This window comes from Crocodylus siamensis, chromosome 1, assembly GCF_052110815.1.
Source record: "Crocodylus siamensis isolate JL-2025a chromosome 1, ASM5211081v1, whole genome shotgun sequence".
NCBI classification, from domain to species: domain Eukaryota; kingdom Metazoa; phylum Chordata; order Crocodylia; family Crocodylidae; genus Crocodylus; species Crocodylus siamensis.
Genome location: NC_143395.1, coordinates 96,972,576 through 97,000,116, shown reverse-complemented (window position 1 = coordinate 97,000,116; position 27,541 = coordinate 96,972,576). Strand labels below are relative to the sequence as shown.

The 27,541-nt window shown below is 42.5% G+C and overlaps 1 protein-coding gene across 1 annotated transcript in view; it reads right to left on the bottom strand.

Annotated features, from left to right (window-relative positions):
- Nucleotides 1–5,483: 5,483 nt before the first annotated feature.
- SLC35F1 (solute carrier family 35 member F1) overlaps nt 5,484–27,541 on the bottom strand; it is a 428,569-nt gene continuing 406,511 nt past the window's right edge. The window contains exon 8 of the mRNA XM_090038537.1: nt 5,484–9,770. Coding sequence (XP_089894663.1) covers nt 9,546–9,770 — 225 coding nt within the window. The 3' untranslated portion in view covers nt 5,484–9,545. The remainder of the gene's footprint in view (nt 9,771–27,541) is intronic.

Genomic DNA, 27,541 nt, shown 5'->3' with positions numbered 1-27,541 from the left:
AAAGGCAGCAGACTGACAGATCTAAAGAGTACAAGTCCTACATTTACTCAGAAAATCAGCACCATCCAACATAAGCTTCTTCACACTGCTCTACTGAAGGACTTTAGTAACAAGCTGGAGGGACCACTTATTGTTAATTTTTCTTGCCCATACAGTCCATGGAAATTCTTTCTTTTGTGTCCATAGAGAAAAAGACCAGGATGGCAAAGCCCCTTCTTAATCAGGTTTCTCACAAGCACATCCATAATACTCAAACACTAATCTTGGTGGGACACTTGTGGGCCCCAACTCCATACTAAATGGGTTATTTTGATAAAAGCCAAGAATAAATGAATTCCCTTGTTTGGGTTTTCTAGTAAGTTTCCCTTACTGTGCTTAACTTTCTTTATAAAATGCTCAGGTCTGGCTTGTTTTTATTGAAATAACACATCTCAAAATGGTCCAAAAGAACTGCATTTCAAGGGAGGAGGAATTGCTAGGAACAAGAACTCCTGTAGATTCTGAGGCCTTTTCTGGGGCCTTTTTGTGGGAAAGGCAAGGTTCATACCTGATGCAGCTAGTTGCACAGAATTTAGTGGAACAGAAACAAGCTGCAGGACAGGAGACTTCGGAGGCAACCTCAGGAAGTCAGTGGATGTGCACATGGGCAGAGCTGGGATTTTGAAAAGAGGGGATACAGATAGATGGTGTGGTGCATCGCTACATATCATGCAACACATATTTTTCTCCATGTAAAAAGAAAGCCGCTTCACTAATATTCCAAGGGCCTAGGGTTATATTGTTCCATTTAAGCTGGAAGCAAAAACATATATAACTTCATCGGAACATGCATTAATTTTCTGTATCATATATTATGTATTTAAAGTGCAATAAACTAGGCACACATAATCAAAAGATGTTTCTTCAGTCCTGTAGTCATTGCGCATCTTGACAGTGCATCCAATGCTTTACTGAAAGTTGTTTCTACACCTCAGTTAATGTTTATAACTAGGATTAAAAGCAGCCTGTGCAGCTATGAAATAGAAGCTACATTCCCAGAAGCAGCTAACAGACAGCAGAATTGCAGAACAAATGATAGCTTGATTGGTGGAACATTATGACCATTAAAATGAGAGGGGGTTGTTAACACCCGTGGAGTGAGGAGTTTAGAAGGAATCAGGTACATTTATAATGAGCCATGAAGTCAAGTGACTCCCCCACTGCTGCCTGAATGGAAATGCTGCTGCATATTAGTGCAAGGCAGTTTGTTTTAAATGTTGTGTGAAGCAGGAATCACAGGTGGGTGCAACTGCACCAGTGCACCTTCCCCGCTCCCGGACCTGCCCCTGTACGTGCACGTGACTGGGATACCAGCTACATTTTCTCTGCCTAGTTGCAGTAATGAAGAACCAGTTTAATTTTTGAGTAATCTTATGTTGGTACCTAGTGTGAGATATAAATACAAATGCTTGGGTGTGATAATGAGTGTAGGATTTCTTTTGCCAGGTTCTGCGCAGGCAAAAAGGTGAACTATGACTAGTGAAGTGAGGGAGGAAGGGAGCAAGTGTTAAGAAAGACAAAAAAGGAAGATACAGTCGCCAGAGGCCTTGAAGAAGATGGCCTGAGATTTGAAGTAGAAGCAACTACTTAAAAAGAGCAAGGGTGGGGGAGTGGGGAGGAGTTATAATGAACCAAGAGAAATGGGCAAAGAAGATCTTAGCATATGATGATCTTTATGTGTAGAGCAGGGGTACATAATTGTGGGTGTTAGGGTAGAAAACAAGGGAAATCTGTAAAAGCCAGTACTCAGAGCTGCAGTAATTAAATAGGGTGGCTCATAATCTGCTGTTTTCTTCCAGTTTATATATACACTGTTTTCTATTTTTTATAGGCTGTACTAAGCCTCAAAAGTAAAGCCAAGGATAGAGTACTTGTTAATTGAAAATATTCTGCGGCTATTTCTGGCCCAGGCAGTCTGTTTATATTATGATTGTCCCACCAACAGTTTGTGCCCACAGCTGGAGCCCGTGTTCTCCAGCACCTCGAGGTCACAAAATAAAAGCAAGTGGCATTGCTCTTTGAAGGTACTTCATCAGCTTGATTATTCAGAAGTGTGGCAAATCTTCATTCAAACAGCCTTTAATTGAATAAAGTGTTGCCCTGTTTTGTGAGCCTTCTTTTTTCTTTTTAATTAAAATGTAGGCTAACAGAAGATGTCTTGGGGACATAAAAGAGTTATGAAATCCATCCAACCAGTTGCCAGAATGTATGACCTATTTAGCTTCCCAAAATCTATTTAATGCCTAAAATGACATTAGAGAATTCAAACAAGAACTCATGTAGTGCCAAAATGAGACTGTTTTGATTATGTTTATGATTAGTCTGCTCCTTTTCTCCCCAGCACCAAGCCTGCTCAGGAATTTCATTTAGAAAAGTAGTATTTTTAAGAGTATGCACATCCTGATTGCTAGCTTGAGTTAGATCTGGCAAAAGACCAGACTTCTACTAAACTAGAGGGTATTGGAAGCTGAATTAAATATGTTCAGTCCAGCATGAGGTTGAAACCAGCATCACAGATATTCAGTCACTTTGCACCTGTAAAACCCAGCCCCATCAACTCTCAGGATGCAACTCTGAGGGTGCAAAATTAGTCTGAGTGCAAAATGTCTCTTAATATTGTAAATAAACCACTTAACATTTCCGTGCTCAGTGATCATGTAAACTCCATATGGGTTCGTTATCTGTCGCCATTTTTGCTAAGGTTTTGTATAGTAGTTAATGTCTTATCCATGGCAAATGCAATACTTTGTTCCTGACAAGTGTGCACATATTTCAAAGGACGAGGAAGCCTTGTATTGACAACAGCATGACAGTTATATTAAAACTGCATAGGCTTACTCTTAGCAAGAATATGGAGAATAAAAGGCAATATTTAGTATAAATTATTTATGTGACAATAAACTATTAATCGATGCATTATCGATGTCAGTAGCACTAGGCAGTTGCCTAGGGAGGGGGTACTGAATGGAATCTGTAGCCACAAAAAATGTGAACTGTAATGCAAGATTATAAATTGAAATGCAAGAAAAATAAAAACATCACTGTTCACAGTTCGAATACGTTTAGTCTTACCTTCGCTCAGATTAATATATATTTGCACAAAACAAACATTTGTTTTTTTTAATTTATAAAATGATATAAAGGCTTTTTTCCATATTGACCTACATGCAGCGGCCCAGATTCTGATCTCATGGACCGTCAAAAAGAAAATGCACAAAGTTCTTGGCACAAAGACCAGTAGCCAGGTTTCCCTGCATCCAGTGGAATGACCTAATCACTAGACTACCGAGTCAGGCTCCCTCTTGCTTATCCTCCTTCTGGCCCCAGGGCTCTTGCATTCTTTGCTGCCCAGTGACCCAGCTTTTACAGTGGGATGGAAGGTGTCTTCATTCAAACTGTTCTGGTAGTGAGAGGTGTGAGTTTAAGTCCCTTCATGCTGAGAACAACCAAGAATCTAGCATGCTCATGTCCAGATGATTGCTGTCACCCCTAGACAGATATTTTCAAGTGGCATTTAATTGCAATTCAATGCTGTGGTGTCACCTCAGCACCTATCTGGATTGCAATGAAGTTTAGGCCTGGTGAATCAACTGGAACGCTTTTGAGCATTTGCAGAAGCCCAAGTGCCTTGAGCACTTTTGAAAAATGTAGCAGCAGCCTGAACTTTGGTGCCCACTGAGCCTGGGGAGCAGGGCCAATCTGGGTTGATTGTCAACATTTACAGGTAGGTGCCTACATTCTAACTAAATCCTTCTTACGCTAATACCTGACCAAAATGGATTGGGCTCTTCATTGTTTAGTAGTGCCCCTTTAATACTGTGTGAATATTCTTCCAAATATTTTCTTTGTAGGTCAATTTAAAGCAACTACTGTCATTACTATCATGGGTGACTGGTGTCTCCTGATCCTGGGGGGAGGGGTACCAGAGGGTGATTGCTGACCTTGGGGGGGAGGTACCCCAGTGGCCGATTGCCACCGCTGGCAGAAGCAGAAGTGCTGGCGCAAACTGGAAGTGCCACCGGTACTTTTCTCAGCACCCCCACATTCTCAGGAGGGACATCAGCCATCTCCCACCACCCCCTGGCCAGTGAGAGCCAATCTTGGGGAGGGGCATGTGCCCCTCTGTGCCCCCCCCACGTGTCACCTATGATTACTGTTAAAAAGGGCACAAAGGTCAAGTTCCAGGCACAAAGCAGAAGACTGCTGTGGTGCTGAAGGTAGGTTGTACAGGACTGGGAAATGATGTTATATAACTATTAGCACAATCAACAAAGACATGCTAACTCACTTCCTTAAGGATTTCTTGATATCATGCTCAAATATACATGGGATAAGCTGGCAGTAGTGCTAGAGACTCAGACATTAAGGGTGTGCCTGCACAAGATGCTACATTGCTGTGACGATGCACTGCTGCGCCATAGGCAAAAACCGTGACACCACTGCCACATCGCCATAGCAACATGCTCCCTCATTATAATGCATTGCTATGGCAACGTACCGGCCAAAAGGAAGTACTAAATGACAATGCAGTAACAAAGGTGCTGTAAGGCCTCATGTAGACGCACCCATCAGAATGGATTAGACTATCATTTCTGACATTATTATCTGTGGAACTCCATTCAAATTCAATTGGCCTGGGTAATGGGATGGTAGGAAACGGTCACCAGTTCTGCTCCTTTTCATTCTTAACAGGGACAGGATTGTGAGAAACCTAGAGGTGAATTTTCTTTCAGAAATGTCATGCAAACAAAGAAAGCTTGGGAGCAGCAGCATAGCAACACAACCAGGCTCCACTGCAATTATGATCACAACTGTGTGTCTGCTGGTGGCAGCTGTTTTTTTTATCCCCTGCCAAGTTGCCCCAGTTGCCCTGCCCTAGTTATGTCACTGCTTGGCAAGCACTCATGTGGGCAGGGATCATTGGATACCAAGCCATCCCCACCGAAGGCTTTGCCCTCTTCCTCCCAGCCTGCTCTCTAGCCTCCTTAAGTGTGCTTTTCTTCAGCCTCTCTACTAGGTCCAAACCCTTAACGTAGTACCTTTTCTCCCTCAAGCATTTAAAATCCTTTTGTTCTTCCTGCATCTGAGGGCCTTCTGGGTAATTTTGGTGGAGGCTGGGTGTTTGTGAACATAGCAGAATGCAGAGTTGTAATGGAGCAGCTCTGAGGATGACCTGACTGCAGGTGCCCAAGAGAAAAGCCACAAAGGTCCCTCTCTGCCATGGGAGTATGTTGCTCCTAATGATATGTTATAGTGTATTTCCTAAAGAGAGTGAGAATCATCTTGATGTACATAGGCTTGCATAGCAAAGATGTGCAATCCACAACTAAAAATCATCCTTGGATTATGAATTTTGGGTAGCCCCTTGAAAAAAATCCATGGTTCAAGGACAGTCATTTTAAGTTATATTAAAGGTAAGAAAACAGACAAGGAAACTAGTAACCCTGCTTTCATAAAGCATTTATTTTTATTTGAAAACATTATACAGGCATTACATTGCCACAGCCAGTCCATATAGGAGCATGCAAATATCAAAACGGAGAAAGGTTTGTTCAGCTTTTCGGTGCAGGATTTTTTTGGGGGGGAGAGGGGGAGGGCGGGGGCTTGTTTGTTTTTGGTTTTGGTTCATATTTCCATTTGTTGTTTCAAGATTAGTGTGCTTTATTATGGCATATAACAATAAAAAGCCTACCCATGGGGTAAAATTTATATTTGTAGCTAGCTCAGGAATACTAAATGGTTAAAAAAAAAGGAAAGAAAACAATACTACACGCTTGTCAAAATGTTAATAGCACAAGTTAGCAATATCTAAACTATACATTGAAACTTTTTCATATGACACAGTGGTGCAAAATTTTCAATTGCTTGGTCTGTTGTGTGTTTGAAAAGTTTATCGCTGGAACAAAGATAAGTTCTGTCTCCCAGTGCAGGCTTTCTTCCAGTAGCTGAAAATTACATCAGTCTTGCTAAGGGCCATTCATTGCCAGTGGGGCAGTAGAGCTTCAGTTTGTTCAAGGAAAAGATCTACACAGAACTGGTGAAGTCCTAATTCAACCAGTAGAGTAGCTGCCAGTTGGATAGCTGAACCTTTGCTGGTGTCTACTGAGGTCTTGAATTGCTGGAATTAAACAGTTAGAAACAATGCTTTCTTTCCCCCTCCTGGACCTCAGATTTTGTTCAACAGAATATCTGTAATGTTAAACTACTATCTTCCTTTGAGATCCATCCTCTGGGGCAATATGACACACCCAACACCACAATAAGTTATCCTGGTGACTTGAAACTCTTCATGTGCAAAAAAACACATGGGATGGTTGTTGAGTGTACAGTGCATATCTGAACATTCATAATTTATTTCCATAGAATAGAGTCATTTAAAATGTCTTATAAAATTGCTTTGAATGGCACCTCTTAGCCATCCATTGATTGCAAACCTTTTTATGTAAAAATTCTCAGGTCTAAATAACCTGGATATGCCTTCCACCCAGTTGAACCTAGTAAGACTTTAATAAACATCTACAAATTAGTGTCATAAAGATGAGAAAAAAATTACTACAAACATTTGGCTTAAAAATAAATACTAAGAATGAAGTAAACCAAAATAATTATGCAAAATGAAGGAATTGTAAACATGAAACACACACACACATACACACACACAAACATGCAGTCTTGAAAGGTCTTGAGACCAACATGAGAATAATGTCCAGAGAAAGGTATTTAATTGGTATAAAAGGTAGCAAAAAAGTCTGAGAGATGACAGGTGCCCGTAAGTGTGCCTCTGGGTACCTGAGAGAATGAAGACATTTGTAACCAAAAAACATACTCCCTTGCTAGAAAAGGTTAGAGGCTAGCACAAAGCCCATATATTGGTGGGCCCTGATCTGAGGGCTTCATTGGTGCCATGGTCTTCTGCTGTCTGAACAAGCATGAAGCTTCAGCCAGTGTATGATTGGTCACCTACACCCATAAGTCCTATTCCAGGATCCTCAATGGAAGTGAAGTGGTCCTGTGCACGGAGGTGAATGTGAACAAATTAAATGTTGCTGACACTTGTGGTTTTATGGTAAATCTCACAATATTTGGAATTGCCCTAAAAGCCCCTAATCCTAGAGTCAAGTTATTACATGAGACTCTCAGCTTTTATTTTAAAAAAAAGAATATAAAGAAGAAGAAATTTTTGCAGGTGTCAGAGTTGCAGGGAAAAGTTTGAAAACATAAATGCTAAAGGCTCAAAGGGCAGAAGGCAAATAAAACCAATTCCAAATATATTGTGTTCAAACTCCCGTGATTTTTAAATCAATGACATGAATTGGCAGGGCCTAACTCATGATTTTGGAACCCCTGTGAGGGTAATTTGGCAATACTGAAGTCCCCTCTTCGCAACTGCAGTGGGATCATGGCAGGCAGCCAAAGCATAATCGTACAGAGTATGCCTCTTTTCATCATGCACAGGAAGAAGACAATTAGCAGATATTGAGTTGTTCATTAGCATTTTGTAATGGGTCACTTTTTATACTTCCATGCAAACTTCTTTAAACCTGCTGCAGAGAAATCCTTTCTGTCATATAACAGAACAGAACTATACAAAACAAATACTGTTTCGGCTGAAAACCAGCCCACTTGGTTGACTTGTAGGGCCCTTTTAATAACAAGACTGAAGTTTCTTTTTCTCATAAAAGTAGGTGAGTTTGGGGGGTGGGGGGGGATTACATAAAGCCCAACTTTTCCATTTAAAGACTGACTTCCTCAGTACAATATCATTCAAGTAAAATATACTTCCTGTACCCACCAGCAGAAAATCAATCAACATTGCTGAAAACCCTGTTTTTAATACAATGAATATATCACATATTGCACTTCCTTAACTCCATCTTTTTGAAGATCTTAAAGGACTTTAAAACAGCTTAGCCCTACAACACCCCTGTGAGGTAGGTAAAGTATTTTTATCCCTATATATACAAACTGGGAAACTAAGCCACACAGAGGGTAAAAGACAAGCCCAAGATCCCACAAGAAATCTGTGGCAATTTTGTGAATAAAACCAAGCTCACTTCAATCTCTGATCTATTAGTAAGACTATCCTTCCTTTCAGTAATTTTATGAGGCAAATAGACTATGTAGGTATGAAGAAAAGACTCTGTCTTTCACTGGGCTCCCAACGGGAAAAAATCAAGACAGGTTATAGACTTCTATGGCTCTGCTTAGGTTTCAACAGAAGCATCTTCATATTTCTGATAAGGATCCCATAGCAAGTACATTTTAGAGCAAAATGTATAGAGGACTTTCACGTGTCCTGGTAAGTATAAGAAAACTGCTTGGTTCTTCTATTACTTTTGTTATTAGGGTAAAATAATTGGCTCCACTGTATGGCCTAAATATCTTTTAAGTACTGCAGTCCCACCAGCAGTTAATTCAGTGTTACTACATAAGAATTCGTTCCACTGCTTACTAATACGTATGACTGTGGCATGAGTAAGTTCTGATAAAAAACTGACATGTTTCCAGGTTGGTATTGTTAGGAAAAGGAACCCAACACATCCTGTATCAAAGGACTAAGACATTTGGAAATGCAGAAGGCTTCTTTATACGAAGGATTTAAAATAAATGCCCTGGTCTGACTGATATGTTGTCTTACCAATGAGAGCTACAATAAGTAGGAAACTAGAAAATGCACTTTTCAATACAGATTTACGTGTAAAAAGTAAGAAATTCATTCTGTGGGTTTTTTTCCCTGCAGGTTAGATGCAGCTATAGAAATATAATTCCCTGTCACCTGATGCAGAACCTCAGCCACCAGGAAATCCATCACGGAACATAAAAAGGTCAATGCTCAAGTAATTCACTTCTGCAAATATAGTAAGGCTAAAATGCTCAATTTATACCTATTCCTAGAATAGAGGCTGATACTGTAAATTGTCTTTCCTCTGGATTCACAGCACAGATTACATAAAAAGTGGGCAACCAGATAGAAAGCAGAGCTGAATACATTATCTTTTCCCCATCAGATACACGTGCTAACAAAAATGCTTCAGGATGTAGCTACCATGAGTACCCCGTCTATTTTGTGCAAAATAAATACACCTTAAAAAGAGAGAAAATAACAGTGACTGCACAAGTGGATTTGCTGTAAAAATGTGGCTTTTCCACACCTTGGTGTGGCCCTGGCAGATTATCATACAATAGGTACAAAAATGCCCCCTGATTTGTACGTAATTTCAGCTTGTATCCTGACTGTCTTCACAGGTAGTTTCAGAGGGAATGATTCATAAAAAGCATTATGCTATCGCCAACATACCACTAATACCCTAAACAAAGGACTGGCACCTTTTTTTGCAATATACACCCAGTAACAATTAATTTGTACTTTTACAAGCCTTTTCTATTTGCTACCTTGCAGCCCACCAATGTAACTGCACCTGGTAAATACCTTTCTCTATGTACAATACAGAGATAATGAATATATGAATTCCACCGAATCATCAGTGGGTGACAAGTGCCTGGGTTTAGGCAACTCTGACGTGAGGCTCTTCTTCTGTCTCTTGGCCTAGACTGGTATATGTTACTGATGGTTCCAGTTGTCCAGGTGCGGGCAAGTCTACAACAGGTCCTGAAGGGTTTCGAAACTGCTTGTATACCCGTGGATCCTGGGCAACATAGGTTGATGTGGAGGAGTAGAGCACCAGACCAACAAGGATAGTGAAGAATGACAGCAGATAAAGTCCTGAAAACTAAACACAGATGAAAGCAGAATCATTAGAAAGCAGCACGGGTTGCTCTGTGTTCATGGGGACCAGAGGAAAATTTCAAGCCCGGGTTTGTACAGCATAAGGCATTGTTAGTCTTTCATTGGGTGTGGATTTTGACAGCACTTTTTGTTGGAAATTAGTTTTCCCACATTAATTGTCCCTTCATATTTTACTAATAAAAAAGACTGAAATTCTCCTGAAATACATAAATATTAGCCAGTTAACTGGAGTTAAGGATGCCTGAGGTCTCTTCTCAGATCTGAGGTTTATTTATTTTGTAACTTTAGCCAAGGCACTTGGCTTCAACTTCTCCCTCTGCAAAATAAGGTATTTACCAATATTTGTCAAATATTTTAAGACCTCTGGATGAAATGCTGTCTGTTAGTAAGTGGCTTTATTACTGTCAAAGCATGTATGTGTAGGCTGTAGCACACAGGTTGTGCTATATGAATAATACAGATGTCATGGTTTTAAAAATATATCTTAAAAGTACCCTTATAAAATATGTTTTCAGTTAAAAGCACTTTTGACAATTAAGTAACACACATTAGAGTGTGGAAGAAATCAAACTTCACATTGTTGTTGAATTAGAACTGACAGAGCTAGTAGCATTTTTTTATTTAAGGCTATACTGTGATCACAGGGAGAATTCCATACAGCAAGGGGAATCACCCACTTGTCTGTTTCAAAGGATTTCTCAGACTCTCTAAGGTTACAAGCCTATTTATACTAAAGACAGAGAAAGAGATAAAAGGATACACCTTGGAGAAACAAAACAATAGTAAATTACACAGAAACTTAGGTCATTTACTTAAACAATTATTTATGCATAGGGCTATTCCAAGGTATACAGGGCAAGATATTAAGATAACCCAAGGAATGCAGAAATGCGGATTCCTTATTTCAGAACATTTGAATTAAGCAGTGTCAGTACTTCTGGTCTTTGTCTGTTTTTCTAGTCAAGTAAGCCAATTACTTCTACAAGAGTAACAGTTTAAAATTACATTAGAAAAAGGATCTCTGTAATAACATCAGTATTTGCTTCAGTGAAAGTCCAGGGTAGTTCACTTGTGGATTATTTTGTTTGTAAACTGAATTCAGAAACCAGTTAATGGGAATGCATGTGCTTTAATGTGACTATACAAATCGGAGACGTTGGTGGTAAACAAGCTCTCAGTTGACCTCAGAAGGTTGGTGCATAAATATACAAGAACTGATGTTTATCCAAAGCTTAGGTCCGCATAGTTTGGCAGGCAATCTCACAAGACCAGACCTCCTACTTCTGTTGGTCTGGAAATACCACATAAATAACCTTTCTGGTAACATTTCAGGATTTGCACTTGAGGTATGTGCAGGACCCCAGAAATAAAGAAGTCCATAGGAATAAAACATCATGGGCACATCTACACATGCACTTTAATGTGCAGTAGCCTATTTTACTGTGCATTAAAGTGTCACGTAAAAAATTGTGCAACTATGCTAATGTGCAGTAAAAGAAGCTACTGTGTATTGTCACTTTAAAAAAGGACACATTAGTTACTGTGCATTATGGCAGCCTAATGTGCATTATTTTAGTACCTCACATTGGAGGTACCACATTTACTGCACATTACAAAAAGGGCTTTAATGTACATGTACACCTGCCCAGTGGGACTGATCTGCAAATTGGAGCTGTACAAAGTGACCTGAAATATGGTGGCTTTCCCCTGCAATGGCTGAATCTTTGGAAGAGGAAAGATTCAGCACAATCATTTTTATGGCACCTGTTTCCCCCGTATAAGTTGAAGAGCTTTGAATAAAGCCAGAGCTGAAATGCAGGGTGCTCCACTTATTTCCAGTCAATTCAGGAAGGCTGCTGTGCCTGGCATGTTAGAATAGGTAAGTGGACTGGCACATCTGATACCAGCAGCTAGCCTAAGATCAGGTACAAGAAGTATAAATAGGACAGTTAAGCCCCCCATAGCTGTCCCAAGCATGAAACTTATAAAGGAGGAAAAGCAAACTCGGGATCTCAAAAATTTTTAAACACTTCAAACGTAGAAATGGACAAAAGGATGATGGGAGATACATGAGTATGCCGGGATGTGGAGGATTCTGACCTGTCTCACCCACCTTGAAAGGTAACTTCCCTTAGAAAATGAAAAAGCCACAAAATGGTGGTAAATGCAAAGATTGCTAAAAGACAACCTGTAAGGCCAACTTGACAAGCCAGAAACAGAACTGATTTTGTATTTAGCAAGAGTTTTAAAAGTGTGAATGTTCAGCTGTGGTCCAGAATATGCGAATGAATGAAAATACCAACAAGTAACTACAACACTGTGACTAAATATGGGCTTGTTTCACTAGGTAGAGAAGTTATTCTACATAAATCTGTTCTGTAATGCTAACTGAGTATGGGACTTGGACAGTCGTCACATTTGTTTCTCTTGCTTTATTTTAATGCAATGCTAGAAAGAAAGCGAAATAAATTATTCAGGCTTTAGCCATCTTGCTTTAGTTCTTCATGGTTGCAAGGCAATAATTATTTTGATGAAAGTGAATTATATTTAAATGTACAAAGTTTTTAGTGTCCTCTAACTGAGCAATGGGACTTGTCGTTGACATCCTCCTTGTGGTTCATCCTGCTATGTTTGGCATTTTTACAGAAACAGCTCAGTTGAAGAGTTTCTGAAACTTTTAGAAGCATAACCCCTGGTGACAAGTCTGTGTCTGCTGTCATTTTCCACAGCTAGAGTGATATAAGTACACTTCAGATGGGAATGCACCATAATGGGGAAAGTTTAAAATGTGCCAGAAGGACTGTAGAGTAAGAAGAAGGTAGGGTTCTGCTTTTCGTCAGTCATTAATTGCTTTTTTCCAAGCATGTCACCAGGTCCTCGTGTGTCATCTGGCAGCATGATCTGATATAATCATCCAGCTGTACTGCCAGCATACAACACAGTGTAGAGTGTGCGAGTGAGTCTGCTGAAGGACTTTTTCACTATGTCACAGCACTGAAAGGACTAGTTTGGGCTGAGAACTCCCTCCTGTGGTAATAAAACTTAATCAGTCATTTCAAGTATTCAGGTTGTAGCCATATTGGTCTAGAGCAAAAAGCAATCATGGCTCATGGACAGAGGTGATACCTTTTATTGGACCAAGATTTTTGCCAAAAAAAAAAAAGTCTTTAATTCACACAACAGTAGGAATCTTGAACTCAGATTCTGGATTAGAATAACATATTACAGGCTGGACCCTTATTTTTTTTTTGTCTCTTCTATGACAAGCACATTTTTAGAAGTTTGGTCATTGGCTTGCTGAAGTATAAACATGGAAGACTTTTTAATAGCATTCTTTAAGATATTTCATTCTATGGAAGTAAAGCAAATATCTGTAGTTAAAAATTATGTAGGCTGTGAATAGGAGCCATAACTGATAACTAAGTTATTTTCCACTAGTCTGTGGCCCTGATCCAAAGCCTGCTGACACAAAAGAGAATCTTTCCTATAATTTCAGTGGGTTTTAAAATCAGCGCTAGGTAGGAATTAAATTAATCACATAAAAATTGACCAGGATTGCTGTTTGCTGTAAAAAGCTGTTAGATTCCTTGGCTAAGATAGTTGCATTCTAGTGAAGATGACATTTACTGGCACACTCTATGACTGTGTCTAAGAGGGGAATTTTTATCTTGACCCATCAACCTCATCTTTTCAGATTCAGTATTAATCGAAAGCAAGAAAGACTATCTCAAAAAATAGCTGTTCCTTAAACTGTTCCTAAGAATTGGAGTTTGAGAGGATCATTCTGCACTGCTACCCTGCATATAACTGAACAACTCAATTGGAAGGTCTCAGGGGCTGTGTAATTCCTCTCTTTGGCTGAAACATTGCTTGAGAAAGATATTGCCCTTCATTTTCTAACTTCTCTCTCCCTTTCTACAGAAATATGTCTCTTGAAAATGTAGTAAAAACTGTAAAATAACACAGATTTGTAGGTCTCACTGGGCGTGTCTACACATGTGCTTTAATGGATAGTAAACTATTTTACTGAGCATTAAAAGTGTCATGTAAAAAATTGTGACATTACACTAATGCACAGTAAAATAGTATATCATGCATTAAGTGTCACTAAAAAGCATGCAAATGCACTACTGAGCATTAGTGAAGCCTCATATGCATTAATTTAGTGCGGCACATTGGAGGTACTAAACTTAATGCACATTTGAAAAGGCACATTAATGCACGTGTAGGCATGCCCACTGAGACCTGCTTCCAATCCATACTAAACCTGATAACAGTGGAACATTGGCCCATTAATACTGTAACAAGGAAAGACATCTTGCAGCTCAGTTTAGTTAAATATTTTTAAGTTCACAAGTTGCAATTGGTAACAGCATCTCATTGAGAGGATGGGTGGCTCTGTAGCATAAGCACTAAACAGGTGTTCAAAGGACCTGGGATCTGTTCCCAGTTCTACCACATACTTTTTCCATGATCTGAAAATCACTTTACTTTGACTTGACTGTGTATATCTCTGACCTCACTAAGGAACTGAAACCCAGCCAGAGAAAGTAATGTATTTGTAAAGTCATGCCCTGGTGCTGCATTCAAAATGCTGACCAAATCAGTAGGGAACAGATGTGGGGGTTTTTCATTGAGCTAGCTAGACATTTCTTTATATAAGGAAAAGACCCAAACAACTCTGAAACAGGCTGGAGTCACCAGGCTATCTGTACCTGTTATACTGGTCCATGAGGGGTTAATCTGCAGCCCCTGGGCTCTCACCTGACCACCACTTCCCTCATTGCTTTGGCTGAAGGAACAGCCAGGATCTTTGGGCTTCCACCAGCTTCCTCGCCATGAAATTGGCCATCTGTGTCCTTGAGTTGGGAGGACCCCTACCTACAATACATTGCAGCAGGGGAGCCCACAGCTTGAGGACGAGTGAGCTGTGGTGCCCAGACATGCAGTGCAACAGGGGGAGGGCCGCCTGTGTGAACGGTGCAGTTTTTGTGGAGGTGCCGTGCAGCATGTGGCCTGGCAGAGGGCATAGCTCATGCTAGTTCACAACCGAAATAAGCCTCACAAAGGAATCACGAGCACCCCTATTTTATACCTGGGGAAACCAAAGCACAGAGAATTCAGTTATTTGCCCAAGATCACATGTGGAGTTTGTGGCAGAGCTGGGATTTGAGCCCACCCCTCTTGAGAATCAGCCCAACACCTCAGCCCCAGACCACCTTCTGTTCATTAGCCCGTTATTTTCTTTGATGAAATAATCTGCTTAGATGCACTCTTCTAACTCTTCTAACTCTCCCCTGAGGTCATCCGGACATGAAATATCAGCAGTTTTGCAAGCTGCAATTTAACTTAGTTAAAAGTAAATTACATTTAGAGCTTTGCTCCTGCAAAGTAAGTGTTGGTAGCGATTCAGGCCGCTGACATGGTTAAGCGGGTCTCTGATTATATTTCAGCCCAGTGCTGAAACCAGTAGTCCTTGCCCAGGAAGACTCCAATTACAGTTAAGTGAGTCAGTCTTCAATTACATTAAGTTTATGCTACAGACCATTTTTCTCTTCCCTGGTCCGTCCACTGACTAGGATTTGAAATAGCTTTGGTATATGTTACATCATTAAAGCCATCCCTAGCTGAGGAACAAGACAGAGTGCTTTGTGCTCTGCTTCACTCTTCCAACCATCTGCCCCCTAAGTGGGAGGAAGAATCCTTAGCTGGCTGGAAATCCTTCTGGCAGTACAATGGCGGGACCAGGGGATTTGGCCCATGTTAATTTTGATTTGCAAGAAGCAAGGAAAGAGCCCCATAAACCATAACTATGCTATGGCCTTTCTATTTAAAAAAACCCTCAAAACAGATTGTATACAGGCCACACTTTATATTTTAGCCTCAGGTGACTCTCCAAAACAGCTCTAAATGCCTAAGAGACACCCCCCACCTCTGCAGGACATGGGGGACTGTCATGAAGGAACTACAGGAATTTTCACTCATCATTAGTTTGTATACCACCCACTTCATATTGATCAGGGTTTGATTTCCAGCCTGAACTGGAGCTGAAAAGGCTGAAGAAACACTTCACGTGCCTGATATTGACTAATTTATCAAACCATCAAAGTCTACTTAACCAGAAAAACGCCTACACCATGGGCCTCAGTGCTCTAAAGTAGGGAAACATGGGGATATCTTTATGGGTTTAAGTAGGATGCAGAGGGCCTTTAATGTGAAAGGAAACAAACCCCTCCATTACTGTTACCTTTCACATAAAGTAGGCAGCATCAAATCAATCTATACATCACAGCCTGCTTGCTCTGATGGACATTTCTGAGAGATGCATCTAAATCCCAGCTCAATCAAAGCACTCAGTATGAATTGCTTGATGCTATTTACATTTGTAACACCTTAGCAATAAAAAAACCTATTGCTCTGCACCTTCTTCAGTACTGCCATAGAAAATAAAGTGATGTAATTAGCTCCTATGCATTTTCAGTTTATAAAAGATACATTTTATATGCTTGTCAGTGTGAAGACAATCATACAAAGCAGAAGTTAGATAAGTATAACAAGATAACATGTCTGATATGATGTATTTATCCTGGCTAACAGACCCACTCATTCTGGAAAACTGGAGGCTTGTGGTATATATCAAAAAGATGTTCCATTAGAGAGTTGATTCACCCAGAGTGAGTTGAAATATAACTCCATCTAAAGGCCTAGAGGTACAACATTTGATTCAAGCCTACAGTTCTGATATATTGTTACTGTGTATTCCTACCAGTGAGCTATTCTGGCAGTAAAGTCTAGTTATCACAGAAGATCACAGAAGGCCAAGCTAGACCCAGGCTAAGTACAGATGTTCAAAAAACCCCTGGAAGAAGTGCTCTAACTTATTACGCTTTACTCAAAGCTCTTTGAGTTAGAGCAGGAGCCAACCAAGCAGATGCTTGCTGTTTGGTGGGGTGGACTCACAGCCTGCCCAGACTGGCCGCTGGGGGTGCTCCCGCACACCTCCCAGGAGGCTGCCAGAAAAGCCCCTCTCCTTGGACCCTCCCCCCTACCAAATGGCGACTGTTAGCAATGGCTGGCGTGGGGGGGAAGAAGGGGAGAACAGAGCTCTCCCATTTTGAGGCCCCCCCACAACTTAGGGGTGGTGGGCTGGGTCCACGTGGGGAAGACAGCCCCTTCCCCACTCCAGGCTCTTGACAGCTGGAGCCAGCAGTGGTGTGCTACAGTGGTGTCCCCACCCCACCAGCCAAGCAGTGGTGTGGCATAGCCCAGCTAGGGCAGATGCTGGAAGAGAGACTCTGGACTCCTTTGGCCACAGCCCCCACTGCAGCTGGGATGTGGTGCACCACACCTGCAAGGGCAGAAACTCTGCACACACCCCCACTCCCCTGGCTGTGTGCAGGGCTAGACTCAGAGGCTGTCACTGACTCAGGTCAGTGACAGCTGGGGGGAAGGGGAGGCTGGCCTAACACTCAAACAGAGCAAATGAGTTCTTCCTGAGACTAGATCACAGCCCTGTGCAATGCTGCCTGGGATGGTGGTGATCCCATTAAGTTCATCCTCAATGGGATCTGGCATAGACCTTCAATGAAGCACTCAAACAGAAAGTGCTTTAGGTTAGTACATATCCATCCAGGGTTAATTTAGAGTGGGATCCACTATTTTCAAAGCAGTTGTTCCATGAATGTGTGCTCCATTACGGCTATACAGCGCTTTCTAGCCTTAGTTTCTGTGACTGGTGGATGGACCAATTCATACAGAATAACAGTAGACTCTGAATGTTTGTGAAGTTTGAAAAAGGTTTGGGTATTTTGTTAAATTATCCCAAATGCTTCCAATTAAGGCTGGAAATGGCAGTTCCTAAAAGACGTATGTGACTCTCAGATGTCTCAGCTGAATGCAAGGACATTTAAAAGGGAAGCTTGATCATACAATAATTCCAAATTAAATAAAGTATAAAGAAAAGCATCCAAAATTTGGGATGCTTCTCCAGGATGAAACTCCAAACCTTCTGAAATTAGCCCATCACTGGTTCTTATCCACACTTGAAACCCTTGGGTGCCTGTAGATATGCGAGGATGCTGCTCCAACGCGCTGTAATTACCACGCACTGGAGCAGACTTGATTAATTAGCACGCTTCAGCAGCCACTGCGTCTCACGTATTCAGCATCCCTGTACTTCAAAATGGCAGTGAAAGTGCTTTAACTAAAGCTCATTGAACAATCTTAACAAGCTTAGTTAACGTGCCCCTGCTGCCTTTTTGAAGTATGGGATGCTGAATACATGAGATGCTGTCCCCCACCCCCGGAGCACATGTAAAGATGTCCCTTGAGTCTTAATATAACCTAGTTGAGAAACTGGGTGTGAAGGCAGATTCCAGCTGAAGAGCAAATAGTGCAATCAATTGCACCTTCCCTGGGCAATTGTAAATGCAACTAAGAAAGTAGAAGAAAATAAAAGAAATAACCATAGAGAAGGAAAGAAATGCATTTCTGCATCTGAAGAGAGTAGTCATTCTTCAATACACATATCACAAAATTAGAAGGAAAACCAGAAAAAAGAGGGGAGGGAAAGCATCTGTATAGCACAGCTCATAAATACTGCATTGACTGAATGGCTTCTGCTGCAAGGGGGAATTTGTAGACAAGTGCTGCTGCCTGTCATTGCTGCTCTGAGCCACATTACTGCTGGCAGTATGGCAAAACAATGTTCTAGTGACAAAAACAGACAGATGTGCTCCTGCAGAAAAGCTCTCATAGACAAAGAAGTGCAATGATTTGCTAATTTTGGTTTGGCACTACACTATCATGATAATGATCATTATCATTATTATTATGGTTATGAAAATGCAGATTCCCTTTTACCCAGTCCATTGAACTGGAAAGAATCTAGAAGAACAGAACAGGTTTTTCAGCAGGGACTCTCCAATTACAATTTTATTTCACAGGAATAGCAGTAAACTGAGCTTCTAGGCAGCTGATATGAAACACGAGACTATCTGCTCATGGCAACCTAACTGCATTTTTTTAAGTCTTGAGATGAGAAAATATTTACTAGATGACTAGCTGAAATCAGAAAATTTGGAGACATTATAGCTCATATTAAGTTATAAGAATCTGAAATGTAATTGCCTTATTTTTTTGTCTTCCCCAGTTGGGACACAGAGGGGAAGGGAATTCTAGTGATCTATATAAGAAAAACCCCCCAACAAATCAGAGCTATTAATTTATGAGGTTATAATCTTTTTAGAGGTGCAACTTTCTAAGAATCATGCTGATGAAGAAATAAATACAAAGCTATGCAAAGCCTTCTATTAGAGTGGAGTTCATTTAATTGCATATTTCTGTTTACACTCTTGATGCTATTGTGACAGGTAGTCCTCATCAGTGCTTTATTTTATCCAGTAATCCTGTTTGATGACACCCTCTGTTTTTAAAACTAATTCATTTTGTAGCATAATCTGCACAGCTGATCAAATCTAAGGACAAGAAGGGCTCCTTTACAGGCTTATATCTTTCCCCCTTGGGTAATTTCACACATGAGTACATGAGCAGGCTGAGCTAAGGGAACTGAAAACGAATTTCTCTCATTATCTTTTATATGGCAAAAAGACATTTCCACTTGGTCTGATGAATTGATCAAGAGACTGAGCTTGTTTACACATGCTGCTTTCCATTTTCACTTCAAATACACCAAATGAAGTGCACAACAACCAAAAGCTGAAGTTGTTGTGAAGGAGTTTTCCCTGTGGGGAACATGCTGTCTGGTAAGCAGGACTACTATAGCTGGTGAGGATGAAGGATCAGATATCTGGAGATTTCGCACAAGAAGCATACTGCCCTAATTTACAGACCTGAGCATCATGTGCATTATCTCTTCTACATGAATGACAACAAATGTCATAATTACCAGGACTGACAACTGAGCACACTGCATTGTGGAGTGTAGCTTTAGGACCCTAGCAATTGCTGGGCTTATAGTTCCTTTTGCCATCTCCCTTCTCCTTGTGCTGCTGTTCAGCTCTTTGAGGCTCTGCCTTGCAATTCCTTGTCCTGGGCTGGATGGAAGCTATGGTTGGGTGCATTGGCAACGCAGAGGGGGTACACGTGGATGCACATGCACCCCCTGAGATTAGCCGTGCACCCCCTGAGAGAAGCGCTAGTGGCACTTCCAAGTTTGCTGCTGGCACTTCTGCCCTGGTGGTGACGATTGGCCGCTGGTGCCTCCCCAATATTAGGAGTCACCAAGTCACCCGTGGTTGGGTGGATGTCCCCTGGAGCTGGCTGCTGCTGCCCAGCCTGGGAGTGGAAATGGGTTAGTTCCTGCATTTCACTGATGGGACATTCTAGTTGGACTACTGGGCCTAGCTGCAGATTGCCAAGGGAATATCTGCCTGCTCCTCTTTGACTTGGGATTGTAGGTGGTTACACTAGTTACTGGTAATAAACCAGAGATGTATAGGTAGAGAACTTGCTAAAACAGAGCCAGGTGTAGCTCCAGTGATATGACTACATGCTAGGCTCTCTCCTCCTGGATAGAATTAGTCTGGAAGTGCCTTTATGGACCCCCTGTAGGGCTCTAACCATAGAGATCCTAGAGTGGCCCCACACCACTGGGATTCACACTGTGGTTTTTCCTAAATTCTCCAACTCAGGAGGCTTCATGCCTTGGTAAGGGAGCTGTGTACACTGCTGAGAAATGCAATGAGGAGGCTCAATATTGTTAAGGGTGGTAGTGGCTTTTGTGATAGGGAGCTCTGGACTGGGAACACTACAGAATTTTGGTACAAAATCATCAAATAGTAATGACTCCTAGCCAGGCCAGCAAATGGAAATAGTAACATACAGCCAGCCTGCACCCTGACATCGACTGGAGCAGGAAAGGGATTAGTAACTAGCACCTCTGAATGCTGTTGTTTTATTTGTCCTCCCTTGGCAGGCCTATGAAAAGGTGGAACACTAACCATCAGAGTAAGTGATCGCTCCATGGGATTTGTCTCAACAAATGTTGTGGTTGGTCCTATCCTTTTTTGTGTCCTGGTGATACGGTATTTAGCAGCATTTGCAGGTTCACTGGAATCTGGCAGGGCCGTGTTGTGAGCACTTCTGCTCTGCCTTGAACTTGCAATGTCCTGGCACTCAACTGTGCCCCTTAGCACCCAGCCCCTTGCGAAAGGTTTCTGCCAGTAGAAGATTGGGCCTTGCTTTGACCACAGTTCAAAATTGGTATCAATGTCCTTCAACCCACTCCAAACAAAAACAAAATTTGAATCCAGCACCAAACAGGAGCAGAACAATACCTCTCACAATACTGATCTTCGCCACTGTACTTCCTGCTGTGGGTTTATATCCTCGCTCCACTCAGCAGTCAGGTGCAATGCTGACAATTATGATCATTAACGTACCTCAAGGAATTGCTGATTACTCATTAAATCTAACAGATGCATCTCTGGCATTTTGATCCTCTGGTGGCTGTTCTTTTCTAGAAAGCTGACAGCGGATAGAGGGTCATTTGCCTGTCCGGGGTAAAGGCTTACAATGCATGGTGAAGAGCTCAGCCACCTCATTATAGGCCACTTTTGACAATGTGATGAAAAGGATTAGCATTCAAATCCTTGTAATACAAAGATGAAGTGCTATATAAAAAATAGTCACAGATGAGCTCGGTTATGCTACACATGGTGTGTGTACCAGACCACCTGAGCTAATACTGTAAGGTCTGCTGGCTAAGAAGAAATATTTATTTTCCCATCTTCCAGTATCCCTCACTTGATTCCACAGCCCGAGTTTGGATATTTTGGTGTTTTAATGGGCAGAAGGTATAATGAATTATCTCCCATATTGCACAAATGGAGAGTAATCATCCTAGCTTCCCTCTCTGATATGAGGATCTGCCTATTTCAGCTCATAGTGACATGATCTTGGGGCAACACCTGAAAAAAATAAAAACAACCAATCACACACATAAAACAGAAGTGCTCACTGAACTTGGAACCAGCTCTGAATGAGAACTTCCTAGAGTTTGCTGGAGGCTGCAAATGAGAAAGGAACAGTGGAAAAAACTCTGTTCAATCTTCCTTTCAGCATCCGCTCTGCCCCTGTGTGACACAGGCCTATTGTTGCTTTAGAAGAATCATGAGGCAGTGCTCGCCAAGTAAATTATTAGCCTCCCTTAAACAGGGAGGCCACTGGAAAGTCAACAACTAATTGCTTGGGACAACTAAACACATAACAGGGATGGGAGTGAAGGTCAAAGGTTTGTAACTAGTGCACTGAGGGGGGACACTGAGCAGAGCACACTGGACAGTTCCCACTGGCCCCCAAATGAGTCCAAGAAACCAGTGGATACCGCCCAGTGAAACTCTGCCTGGAGACAGGATTGAACCAGGGACACAGGATACCAGGCAAGATGGACCTGTGGTCTAACCCAGTAAATGGCAGTTATCTTCTTAGCGTGAAAAAGATTTCTTTCTTTTCTATATAGATGCATAAAGGGCCAGGAAGTAATTTGACTCCATGATCAGATTGGTACAAACTGTGGTGGGGGGAGGGGGGTTGCCTTTCTCTGTAGTGGGGGGCATCTTCCTGGGATCTCTTGAGCATATATTAACAAACCTTGCTGCAGCAAGACATTGTTCACTGTTGTTCTCCTTCTTTACCTGAATCAGGTTAAGGTGTTATGTCTTCTGTTGTGTCAGGGCTGATGGTGTAGTTTGTCTAAGAGGTTAGACAATGGATTTGTACAGGATACTTTGTACAGGTGGAGGGAGAACTTTTTTTTGCGGGGGGGGCTAAGTATGTGTGTGCAGGTATGTGTGTGCATGCCCCCCAGGGAAAGTCTGTGGAGCAAGGGGTGGGGGGCAGGGGAGGGGAAAGGGTTGTGGGAGTGGGGGAGGGAGTAGGCCTGGGACTGGGCAGGGATCAGGAGGGAGCTGAGCTGGGTCCAGGATCAGGACTGGGGCTGGGGCCTGCTGTGCTCATGTGGCCACACCTTCCCCTCTGCCTAGGATCATTGTCCGGGGCTGGCACCACCTGTGCCAATGAACCTGGTGCCTCCTGCCCCAGCCCCGAGGCTGCCTCCCCATACTGGCCCCAGCCCCACACTGCCTGGGGGGCCCAGAGCTGAGGGATGAAGTGGGGCCAGCCTGGGCTGCACTGCCAGGCCAGAGGGGACGGAGCCCCCGGGAACCCCGTGCCCACCCCACCCCAAGTCATCACTGCTCTCTGGGGAGTGTGGGGAGGGGGTGGCAGCTCCTGCTACTGCACGTGTGAGCATGGTGGGGTGTGCCCTGGATCTGCGTGGGCCAGAGCAGGGTGCCGCTGTGGGCTGGGGCGGGCAGAAGCTGTGCTGGGCTTTTCCCAGCCCCCCTCCCCCTTGAGAACAGCCCAGGACCCCACCTACAGCAGCAACCTGCCTTGTCCCATGCAGATCCAAGGGCATACGCACCCTGGTCCTCTCGGGATGCAGGTAGCAGCAGGAGCTGTGCCCCTGGATGAGCAGCTTGCAGCTCAGTCTCGAGCTTCTCCGGTTCTACAGTGTCCACCTCCTCCCCCAGCCCCAGCTGCAGCCCCACTCCCTCCCCACCAATGCTGCAGCTGCTGGAAGCCCTTGGCCAGGCTACCTTGCAGCCCTACTGCTGCCCTGCATTTGCGAGGGCTAAGCCCCAGTAGCACCCCCTGCCAACTATGTGCTTCAGGCAGGGGATTAAATTAGAAGACCTCTCAAGATCCCTTCCAGCCCTATGTCTCTCTGATTTTTAGATGGATATACTTAAGCAGATAGAAGAAGGCCTTTTCCTTTTGGTTTAGTTTATGTCTCTGGGTAGGAGGTTTAAACTAAAATGGAGAAAGCTATTCATATCAGAATAAGTGAATTCACATGTGGATAAAGTACTGCAATGACCTAATAGGACAAAGCATACTGGTTTAAATCAGCACGCAGAAAAAAAATCAAAGCTAAACAGTTATATGTTGAAATGCTTATAGTCTATGAGAATGAACAAAGCAGAAATGCTTGTAAACAGGAAAATATTTCTTTCTCTCCCTATTTATAAACTTTTTAATATTCTCAGGTGGTTCATTTTATCAGCTGTCAGTTGCCATGTGTCATTTTGTTTGTGCATGTAAAAAATTAATAAAGAAGCAGATGTCTGTAGTAATCGATTCTATATTGCTGTATTTGAGGCTAATTGTGTTCAAGAGCAAGGTTACCACAATCAATTCATCTTGGGTCCCTTGTTTAGACTTTTTCTGCTGAGTCGTACAGCATATGTATGCATGGATTGCAGTTTCCTTAGAATGACATTCTTTATCTCAGCTATACAAACGGAGAGTGTGCCCACACTGAGGAACAAGGAGTAAGCAGCTGCAACTCATTACCTTTGACATGTAAATCATCTGGGGAAAACGTGATACCAGAGTTTCTCATTAGGATTCTTAGTATTCGGGTATACTTACTGTAGAAAACATGAAGCCAAACCTCAGAGCCTCCTGCAGCCTGCAACTGAATCAACTTAAACATCAGAATATAGGACACAGGACTAGAATGAACCTTCTGGGTCACTGAGTCTAGTCCTTTGCTTCTGCATACAACCAGGCCATATATAGAGCTAGAGCCAAATCATTTTCATAGGCCTCAATTACATGAGGTACTGTAATACCTAACACTTAGGCACCTTACTCCAGGAGGCAATCTTTGTCAAAAGATTTTGATGCCTACGTTCCCTATGTGTGGCTTTTCAGGGCAAGCCTTAGTGGACCATGCAATTCTTCATTAAACCACTTAATTGAAAGACAAAAGATTTGAAAAGTAAAATAGACAGTTGGGTGTCTTTGCTGCAAGGCCATTTGTTTAATGTTTGTTTCACCTTGCATATCCAGTCTAGTTTTCTGCAAATATGCTAAGTGCTTACATTTGATCAGAGTGGACCCGAGGAGTGGTGGCCTTCTACTGGGAAATGTATCTGGCTACCAGCCCTCAATAAATGTTGAGTCGTGCACTCCTGGTGCAGATGGTATGCAGAGGCACAGCTGCATTGAACAGGAAGATGCCTATAGCTAACAAGCTGGAAATGCCTGGATTTCTGATCTTCTGTGGAGACTGTGTCTTACTCTTGACCTCTGTTGTCTTAGGATCCAGAGCGCTCAGTGGGGTGGTATTCTTCTCACCAGGCTACTTAACTCTAACTGCCCTACCACCACCAACCTTTGAGAGTGACCATGAGATGCTGCACTATATACTGATCTTAACAATCGCAGTGTCAATCAGGCATTAGGTGTAGATATCAGGCAGAGGTTATGTACCTCTAATCACCAATATGGACTGCAAAGGAGTTCATGGGCAAATCAGGAATCCAGGACCTTGATCTGAATTGCTTTTGAATATGTACACAAGCTTAGGCTGAGACAGCTAGAGAATTTTTCAAGATAAAATGGAGGCATCTAAAACATCTAAACGCCTCTGCACTTTCGTGGCTGTTGGAGCAGGGTTGACCTGGATCCTTTTTTATGACTAGGATGCTTAAATTCCATTTAAATCATATGTAGGTGCCATGAGACTATATTTTATCTGCTCTGTAATCCCTTTCATAAACAGTCTAAGCTCCATCTTAAATCTAGCTAGATTTTTTCCACAACCTCACTACTCTGGTGGTTAGAAATTTCCTTTCAATTTCAAATTTATATTTATTTATGGACCATTTATAACCATTTGCACTTGTGCTGACACTGTTCTTCAGCATAAATAGTTCTTTTGCCTCCCATATGTTTATGCTCTGATATACTTATAGAAAGCACTCATATCCCCTCAGTTTTGTGATACCAAACAAAGCTAAATTCTTTCACATTCCTCTATTTCCCAGATTGTACTTCCCTGTATCTGTTCTACTCTAAATTCATCTTTCTTGAACACAGTTGACCAAAACCATAGACACAGTATTCTAACTGAGAAGTCACCCATTTTTATAATGGGTGATGTTGCTGGTCCTTGTTCAAGAAGCCTAGAAAACTTATCTTTCATATTAACTGGATAAGATACTACTAAAATACAACCTGTTTTACATTTAAAAATTGCTAGGATCTTAAATTCCATCTCAGTATCTTTTTAAAAAAACCTGTAAGAAACACAGATTTTAAGTAATGACTCACAATATTGGCTCAAATTTTTGTACAGAAAGCAGAACCTTTCAGGCTATAAGGTGCATAATCTTGGCAATGTAGCTTTCTTTCCAGCAGATAATAATTCACATACCGTAAATCATTCAGCTTAAGAAAATCTGAACACCAATTCATGATGGATAGTATACCCAGATAAAGGTCAAGTACAGACATTACACATACACCAGAATAAGTGACTGAAAGCCATAACAAAACACAACTTTGGCATACATAGAGTGGTTTAAAAATGGTGGGACCTGGTCTCAGATTGGCCAGGATGGATTTGTGCACTCAATGTAATCAGTTTAGGTTAGACTGGTGCATCAAACTTCTGTATCGGAGTCCCTCTCGATTCACATTAGGTAACTGTCTGTTGGCCTCCCAGGTGCCTTTGCAGCCCCCTGCTATCCTCCCCTCACAAGGAAATGCACTAGCACTTGCCCCATGTTCAGCTGCCTTGGCCAAGCACCTAGTTGTCCCACCGGCTGTCACAGGCCAAGGCAAAGCAGACTCTTCCCAGTCCCACCTCCTGCTTCTGGCCATCTGTCAGCCACAGGCAGGTGGCGGGGTGGGGAAGGGAGACTTCTGTGTCCCTGCACGAGCCCCAAGCACTTGGGCCCCCATATCCCTAGGCTGTGTGCCCGGCTACTGTGACATGAAGCACCCCACAATGTACACACAGACCTGACACTGAGCTCAGGAGAACCCCAGTGCTCTGGCACAGCCCTTCAGGGGCCTGACCCTGGCCCCTGCACAGCCCAGCCAGGGACCCCCATAGCCCCATGCTTGGGCACAACCCCATGGAGCCCAATCCCTGGCACCTGCACATCCAGCCAGGGACTGCCATGGCTCCATAAAATTAAGGAACAAATAGCAGCATACACAAAATATCTGTAAAATATTCTCTACTGTTAATTTAACTGTGTTAATGCCTAAGTTTCTGACTATAGCACATGATGTTCGATAATATAAAATAAAGAAATAACTTTCAATAATGGAAAATAAAGGTATCTGATTCATAGTTCGTAAGGCTTGCATTCATTTCTGTGTTGTGTGACATGTTCAGATGTTAGAAAGTAGGAAGTGATACATATGTGTGTATCTGTGGACAAACCACATTTATATTTTACTGGTGGAATGCCTTAAAATATGCTCAGTTACTACTGGGAGGAAAGATGGTTTGTAGTGGCTGCAGTGTAACTCCAGCTTGCGCTGGGTGACAGGGACCAGGGCCTCTGCCAAGGGAAGCATTGGTCCCCTAGGAGCTCAGCACCAGTGGCAGCTGGCAGCAGAACATGCCTGGCAGCCTGGGAGGCTCGTGTGGGGCAGCAGGTACAGGGGACCTCCTCTGAGGGAAGGATCTGACCCCTCAGGGTTTGGCACTAGTGGCAGCTGGTGGCAGGATGTGCCCAGCAGCTTAGGAGGCTTGTGCTGGGCAGTGGAGACAGGGGGGCTCTCTGGCCTCTTGCTGCTGCTTGCTGTTTGCCAGAGCTCTGGGGGGCCTGATCCTTCCTTTGGAAAGGCCTCCCTCTCTGTACTGTCTTGTGTGAGCCTCCCAGGTTGCCAGGCACTTCCTGCCACTGGCTGTCACTGATGCCAAGC